The 8,655-nt window shown below is 37.0% G+C and overlaps 1 protein-coding gene across 1 annotated transcript; it reads right to left on the bottom strand.

The window, feature by feature from the left end:
- Nucleotides 1–2,317: 2,317 nt before the first annotated feature.
- On the bottom strand, nt 2,318–6,452 carry TEX12 (testis expressed 12). Its single transcript, XM_068989403.1, has 5 exons — nt 6,394–6,452; nt 4,306–4,384; nt 3,485–3,596; nt 3,342–3,393; nt 2,318–2,577 (listed from the first exon to the last, which is right to left on the bottom strand). The coding sequence occupies exons 2-5, from the start codon at nt 4,366–4,368 to the stop codon at nt 2,433–2,435; spliced, it is 372 nt and encodes a 123-aa protein (XP_068845504.1). The 5' UTR covers nt 4,369–4,384; nt 6,394–6,452; the 3' UTR covers nt 2,318–2,432.
- Between the last annotated feature and the right edge of the window lie 2,203 nt (nt 6,453–8,655).

The following is an 8,655-nucleotide window of genomic DNA, read 5'->3' as shown; positions in this document are numbered from 1 at the left end:
TGAAATGAGTGACAAGTGTAAATTAAAGGGCAAATATATTCCTGCAATAGCATATTTCCAGTTGTAAGATAATTATTCTCATGTGGATGGTACCAAAGATATCGTTTGATTTAAAAGTAAGCCGTATTTAGCCTTTCACGAACTTCTTCTCTAGGAGGTGTCTGTTCTGACCGGTAAATAACATTGTGACTAAAAGTCATTCTCTAGTCTTAAACATATACCCAATGAAATGATCAAATTTAACGTGCACAGGGAAGAACCAGATACCAAGCAATTGTGACCCTATTAAGATATAACAAATATTGGAACTTCCCTGGCCATCCTGTGGTTAAGCCTCCACACTTCCTATGCAGGAGGCATGGTTTCATCCCTGGTCAGGGAACTAAGATCCCATATGCAACAGCAAAAAGAAAAAAAAAGGTATAATAAATATAATATGAAATCAAAATCTACTCTGAAACAATGCTAGCCTTATCTTTTACATTAATAACATATTTAAGAAAAAAGTAACTCAAGAACATTTCTTAATGTTGCTAGGCTTCTGCCCAAGTTAGCAGTCATTTTCACAGTTAAACATTAAAAAACTCTGTAAGGCAACAGGATAACTCAAAATCCAACAGATTTGTCATACCAACTCAAATGTGGTCATCCTGTTGCATTTAGTTTTTAAAATCTTATTTCTAATCTTTACTGACCTCCAACCTATCCTGTGCCATTAACATATCTGCCTATGAGGCAAATAATTTTTCCACTGTAACCAATATACTTAGTAAATATTACATTATTTTTTTCAATCCTTTCTTGTATGAATATTTATCTTACATGGTATATATGCCTTAAGGTAGTAATTGATGAAATGAGATTTTAACATTTAGAAGGCAGCAGGGCAAACACACTGTCCACCTGAGTGAGCGAGTGAGTGAGGTTGCTCAGTCGTGTCTGACTCTTTGCAACCCCATGGACTGTAGGCCACCAGGCTCCTCCATCCATGGAATTTTCTAGGAAAGAGTACTGGAGTGGGTTGCCATTTCCTTCTCCAGAGGATCTGCCCAACCCAGGGATCGAACCCAGGTCTCCTGCACTGCAGGCAGATGCTTTACCATCTGAGCCACCAGGGAATCCCTGCTGTCCACTTGAAGAATACCATATTCCCTGTGGTACTGTCTAAATATATATCCAAATTTGTGATTACTTATACAGGCAAAATACACATATAATAGATAGAATTGTCCATATGATTGAACAGTGAGTGTTGACTTTTTTTAATCTGATCAATATAGTTATTATATAAATTATACATAACATATTAAAAGTTTTCATTAAAGTCATAGTACCTTCCAACAGTGTAGATTTTTTTTTAAACAGTTTTTGTTTTGTATTGGAGTATAGCTGATTAATAATGTGAGTTTCAGGTGAACAGTGAAGAGACTTGTTCACAGATATACATGTATCCATTCTTCCTGAACTCTCCTCAAAGGGAGGATTTTTTTTACTAGAAAAGTATTAGAGATTTCCTAGTCCAAATTCAATTCCTGAATTATAACAGGACTGAAATGACTCGCTAAGGCTAACTTGTTTAACCAATCTCTTTACTTTTGGACCACTAATCTTTATCCCATACCACATAGCTTGCTAAGGCTTCTAAATATACTTCATTAACTGCACCACTGATACTTTAATGTGTAAAAAAGTCAATTCATATAAAATTCTGGTTACAAATTTCTAGTTTTTATTTTACCACAAGATAATTTGAAACCAAATTTTTATTGTGCTCAGTTGCTCAGTTGTGTCCAACTCTTTGTGACCCCATGAACTGTAGCCCACCAGGCTCCTCTGTCCATGGGATTTTCCAGACAAGAATACTGGAGTGGATTGCCATTTCCTTCTCTAACATATGATAATAAAAACAACATGATAATAGAACAAATTTTTATTAACATTGTATAATAATATTAGTGAAAATAATCATATGGTAACATTAAATAGCAATAGCACAGTTTACATATTGAGAAACTGGACAGATTACTTTTGGGTTTTAATTTCTTTTCAATTCTAACCATGAAAGACACCTTAAATCTCTATCTACTATTTAAACAAAATATCCTAAAAGAAAAAGTACAATATTGTTAAATATTATCAAATAATCCACTGAGTCTTCTTTTAGAAATTTAAGAAAGGCTAGGATGTTTAAGAAAAAATTTACACTTTTACAAAATATGCCAAATATTAGACTTCAAAAGAAAGGCTACATACTTCATATTAATGTCCAGCTTAATGCTTTTAAATCTAGAAAAGAAATTTAAGAAGTTTCCCCTTCTACATTTAAGGTATACTTTTTCTTTAACAACTAGAGCACATTCAGAGTACAAATGTCATTCTTTCACTAAAACAATAATGAGCTTAAATTCTCAGCTTATTTTAAGTACATAATTTTATCTGTGTAGAGTGTTTGCAATCACTGTAAGCCTCTGTCTCAGGAGCTCTCTCTTCTGTATCAGAAAGTTTTCAATAGTATTGGCTTCTTTGAAGAGTCCATCTATCTCGTCAATATAAGATGCATCTACTGCTGCTCTCTCACTAAGAGGAAAAAAGGTTTTATGTTAAACCAAATAGTCATAATATCTAAACATACCATCAAAATGATGTGCTTTATTATGCTATATTTGTTAGCTATTTCATTTAAATTGCTTTGTACAGTAGTTGGCTTCATTAATTTACCAACACTGCTCAATATGTTAAATTAGTTCCACAAATATTTTTGACTACTCAAAGTCCCTTGACACAGCAGAATGTGTATCTTATACATTATAATTCTAATATTAAACTATATACATTATTTTAACAGCCACATAAACCATTATTATTAAAAACAGTGACTGCCCAGTAGTTCTCTAAAAAAACACCTTATAAAACATGATAGTTTCAGGTCAATAGAATACTTAAATTCAGTCTTCAAATATATATCAATAATGTTTAATATTTCATAAATATAAATATTTATCTTCAGTATCACTCTATTATTATGCTTAACTTCACCAAACGGTATTTTTCTGAAAATGTTTTCAGAAAATTTTAAGTGTTTTATCATCAAATTAGAAAACAAAATATATCCAGCCTCATTTCAGCTCTGAGAATATCAAAACAAAAGATATTTAGTGGAAAAGTTAGTCTTTGAAAATAACCAGCTAATTTAAGAAACAGAGGCAGAATAAAAAATTTGAAAATTATAATTACCAGATAGGTTTTTTAGACCCTGAGCTAAACTTCCCATCATGGAGCTTCCAGAAGAAAACTTCTATGTCTAAAATAAAGACTCAAAAGAATATACCATAAATACTTGCCTTAAGATCTTTGCATATGTTGACAGCATTAGATTAATTTCCTTGCTCATATCTGTTTAAAAAAAATCACTAAGTTATGAACTATAATAAAGTTTCCATATTATAAAATCAATATATAGAAATATAAGCACTTTACACATCACCATTCAAGTCTTTCTCCAGAGCTTCATCTTTATAAAATAGTCCAGAGCTTTCAGACAAAGAAGAATCTGATTTTCCAAGAGAGGACAGCTGTGGACTATCTGGCATTTGAGGCTAATATAAGAAAGTAAAGGAAATAGGCAAACAGTTAATAAGATCCTTAAGATATATACATTCTGTTAAAAAAAAAAGAAAACAGCAAATAAAACATCTTTCAGAAAAAAGCAAGCATGCTGGAAATGTAGGCCTAATAATCACTTGTTCATTTTATTGTAAATTTACATTAGACTTTGAAAATGCTATTAATCCCCTGATGAAAAAGTTTCCTGTAGCCAGCAGATGCTGCCATAGCAAAAGATCAAAACTTTCATTTGGGTAACAGCCATATGCTTGCAAATTTTTGCAAGCTAACATAATCTTTAAGGGAACAAATAATGTCTCAAATGTAAACAGATCAATTGGTAGGGGCAGCAGTAAAGAATGGCAGGATATAGTACTCTTTTTCAAAAAATGTCAGTAGGTATAGTACCTAAGTATCCTATTTATTAATATATATCAAAATAACTATTTAAAGTCCTACATATCAAAAGTCATGAGTCCACTTCTATCTCTAGATCACAAATTACCACAAAGAAACCTTCCACTAGTTTCCTGAAAGCCTATACTTAGTGAATAGGCTGCTGGAATCAACATAGTTCCTGCTGGGACACCACCAGCTCTGGGAACATGAAGATATTAAATTCCATTTATCAACAGAATTATCTTAAATGAAGAAATTTGAGAAGTATATAAAAGAGTAAAGTTCCACAAGCATAAAGATTACCTCTAACTCTCTTGGTCTCTTGCAATTTCTAGTATCAGGTTTTACAAGTTGACTTGCCATCATATTCTGGAGGCAGGAACTGCAAAGTTTAAAGCAATGCCAATTTTAGATGCAAACTCCACGATACAGCTCTCTTGAATCCTTCCCTGTCTTTCCACTCCTCCTGTCACTGTTAGTTTAGCCTCTCATTATTCATCACTTACCTAAACTACTCAAATTATCCCTCCTCTGTTTCATCCTACCAATTGCTGTTTGGGCAATCTTTCAAAACTCTGATTACTGCATTTCTACACTTAAAAGAACCTTTCCTTGACCATTCATGGCTCCAGAGGAAGTTCAAATTGTGTGGTAGAGCACCTGGGGCCAGCCTACCAGTCTGGTGATTTTCTCCTACTCCTTCTACAATCACACTAGTCTCTTTGGCAGTTTCTACTTTGTTTCAGGATTCATTAAAAGATTTTTCTGCCTTCACAAAATCTTAATGTTGAAACAAATCTTGCTGATTGGTTGTTTAGTCACTAATTCATGTTTGAGACTTTCGAGATCCCATGGACTTTAGCCAGCCAGGCTCTTCTGTCCATGGAATTTCTGGGGAAGAATACCGGAGTGGGTTGCCATTGCCTTCTCCAGGGGATCTTCTGGACCCACAGTTTGATCTTTGACCCACAGATCAAACCCGCACCTCCTTCATTGGCAGGCAGATTTTTTACCACTGAGCCACCAGGGAAGCCCAAAAAATCCTATAGTTCATCTAATTCAATCTCAGTTTTACAGAGATGAAAAAATAGAGGCAGAGGTAGCTGGCCAAATGCAAACATGTAAAACTAGGCCAGACTAGAAGAATCAAGATCTCTTCTAGTCTAAAAGAGACTTCTCTTTCTACCGTCCTATCTTACCTTCATATAGCATTAAATTTTAGTTTTAGATTGCTTTCTCAAAAATTCTGAAGATAATTACCTTGTGAGCCTGAAAGATTAAACTTGGAACATGTTGAAACCTAGAATGATATAATCTCTTCATCTTAATAGATGTGAATTCCTGTCAACACTCAAGTTATCAATTTGCTTGCTTTTTGAGAAACTATGTGGACCTGGAATATTGTAATGAATCTGTTTGCTTAGTCATATTTAAGAATCATATATATGACATAAAGACAGCAGCAACAAACAATAAAGATGTCTGTTCAGCAAACTCCAAACTGTGCTTCTACACTGCTGTCAGCATCTTTCTAATATGTAAACTTAAGCGCTATAACATTAATTTGTTAAAAAAAAAAAAATACTACACATGCACAGTAGTGCTCGGTTTGCCTTGGGAAGTTTAAGAGACTGTTTCAGGGAAGCCAACATGAGATTTGTTCTTGTCTCCCTTCCTCTCTCTTCCCTTTTACACCTCTTCTCGCCTCACTCAAAGAACATACATGTATATCAAATCAAAACTCTTTTAATTAGGTAATTCTGCTTCTGTAAAAAACAGATGACTTTTTCTGTCACAGTTTTGGGCTTCCTTGGTGGCTCAGAAGATACAGAATCTGCCTGCAATGCAGGAAACCTGTGTTCCATCACTGGGTCAAGAAGATAAGCTGGAGGACGAAATGGCAACCCACTCCAGTATTCTTGCCTGGAGAATCCCATGGAGAGAGGAGTCTGGGGGGCCCAAGTCCATGAGGTCGCAAAGAGTCCAACGTGATTGAGAGACTGACACTTTCACTACTTTCACTTTAAAGGCCTCAGCTGAACCTGGTCAAGAGACTGGGCCTCCACCTTCAATATATAACCGTTCACAGTCCCGGACCCTGGCTGTGCAACCTGGCGCGTCGGTGCCATCGTCATTGCCAAGTACTACCTCTCGGCCTTAAGCAAGCGTTTTCTCCTCACCCTCTCTTTCTTCCCACCGGGGCCCTCACGCCACCACACCTACCTTGCTTCTCACCACCCACCCCACCTCTCCTTTCCTCCCCACTAGCGTTTCAGCCCCACTAGAGACCCTGCGAGGAAACATCCCCCTCTCACTGCTTCACTCCACACGAACACCCTCTGGGCGTTCATCCTCCGCTGCCCTACTCCAACATCAGTCCGGGATCCATACCTTCCTCCTAGGCCGAAGCGCGGGAATGAGGAGGCTGCCGCGTTGGCCTTCCCAGCAGGCAGCGCGCAGATCACGTGACACGCCCACGCAGCCTCCACTGAGAGGGGGTTTCTCCCCGCCGGCCTTTCGGCTTGGAGTCTTCGTGAGACAAAACTACTCTCGCTTCACCAGTGCTTGTCTAGAGAAGAAGGGGGAGATCTGAGGATGTTTCCTTAAAAAGACCCAAGAAGAACTGTCAGAGGAAGGCAGTGTGTCCCAGCCTCTTGAAACCTCAGACAGGAAGCACAAAACAGTAGCGCACCACCACCACTTTCCAAGTAAAAGTAACATCCTGTTGCAGATGGTCTGTTTGCCGGAACGGTATAAACCTGAGTTTCCGTGCCTTAGCAAACCGAGATTTCCGTATCCAGAACATCCGTTTCTTCACCTCCTTTTCTTTGGTGCAAGCAAACTTTGGGAATTATAGTTTTTTTTTTTTTTAATTCCATTCTTGATGTTCAGTTTAGTCGACTTCATTGGCAGCTTCCAAAAAAATATTTTGTAACACGTGGCTCACGTATTTGAAATTTACTCTCATTGGGCGCTTTAATGTGGTGACTTTGACCTGCAACTTAAAAGATAGACATTCTACATTTAATGTTCAGTTGTGAAGGAAAATAAAAACCATCAGTTCAGTTCAGTTCAGTTCAGTTGCCCAGTCGTGTCCGACTCTTTGCGACCCCATGAATTGCAGCACGCCAGGCCTCCCTGTCCATCACCAACTCCCGCAGTTCACTCAAACTCACATCCATGGAGTTGGTGATGCCATCCAGCCATCTCATCGTCTGTCGTCCCCTTCTCCTCCTGCCCCCAATCCCTCCCAGCATCAGAATCTTTTCCAATGAGTCAGCTCTTCGCATGAGGTGGCCAAAGTATTGGAGTTTCAGCTTTAGCATCATTCCTTTCAAAGAAATCCCAGGGTTGATCTCCTTCAGAATGGATTGGTTGCATCTCCTTACAGTCCAAGGAACTCTCAAGAGTCTTCTCCAATACCATGGTTCAAAAGCATCAATTCTTCGGCGCTCTGCGTCTTCACAGTCCAACTCTCACTTTCATACATGACCACTGGAAAAACCATAGCCTTGACTAGACAGACCTTTGTTGGCAAAGTAATGTCTCTGCTTTTCAATATGCTATCTCTCACCTCATAAAACAAAGGTCAATAACACTTCCTGTAAATTCCAGGTCAACAGTCTTGCACCTTAGCAAATTATACTTGACATGCATATTATTAGTGCCCCCCCACCTTTGGCTTATTTAAATGTTAGTCGACTTCATTGGCAGCTTCCAAAATATTTTATAAAGAATTGTAAGTATTATGTGTATATATTTATTGTTTGTGAAAAAGCCAATTGTTTCAATTCCTAGGCAAAAGGGACTCAGTTTACCTTGAACTGCTATTATTGTGAAATGTAAGTCATTCAATAAAACTGGACCACATGATTATGTGCAGCTGAATGGCAACCCACTGGAGTACTCTTGCCTGAAAAATCCCATGGATAGAGGAGACTGGAGGGCTACCGTCGGTGAAATTGAAAAAAGAGTAGGTGCAACTGAACACAGTTGATAGTCTTTTTAAAGATTCTAATCACCATCTTAGGCCTGGTAGCAATGTATATTGAAATATTCTGTATTTGTGATAAAAATGAAGGAAAACATTGTCATTCTGATGCTATGTCCTCAATTTTTTGGTGTTCAAGTGTCCTCTCAAGAAATAAAAATTTAAAATTAAAAAAAAAATTTTAATACCCTTAATTGGTAAAATATAAAGTTATCCAATGTTTATCTTTTCATTATTATCATTACTGTTGTTATTATTCTTAATGGTCCATTAAATCCAAAAGTCTGAGAGATACTGATCTAATTCCTCTCCCAGCCTTCACATTGCATGATAGCCAAACAGGTAGTTATGTACTTATTAAAATATTTCCAGGAAAAATTTGTGTTGTTGTTCAGTAGCTCAGTTGTGACTGACTCTCTGTGACCCCCATGGACTGCAGCACATTGGGCTAAGAAAAATGATTCCACCGAATACATAAATGCTTACATCGGATTAAAAGGATACCATGGACATTTTCTTTTTAAAATCTTTTTTCCATTATATAAAATACATGAGTGAGAGTAAATGGGAGGGTGCAGAGGGTTATAATGGTCCAGCACTTTAAAATATTCAAAGAGCTATCATCTCATTTAATTTTCACAAACAACCCTATGAAGTAGGTA

This window comes from Capricornis sumatraensis, chromosome 16 (assembly GCF_032405125.1).
Source record: "Capricornis sumatraensis isolate serow.1 chromosome 16, serow.2, whole genome shotgun sequence".
Taxonomy (NCBI): Eukaryota; Metazoa; Chordata; class Mammalia; order Artiodactyla; family Bovidae; genus Capricornis; species Capricornis sumatraensis.
This window is presented reverse-complemented; position numbering and strand designations above follow the sequence as displayed.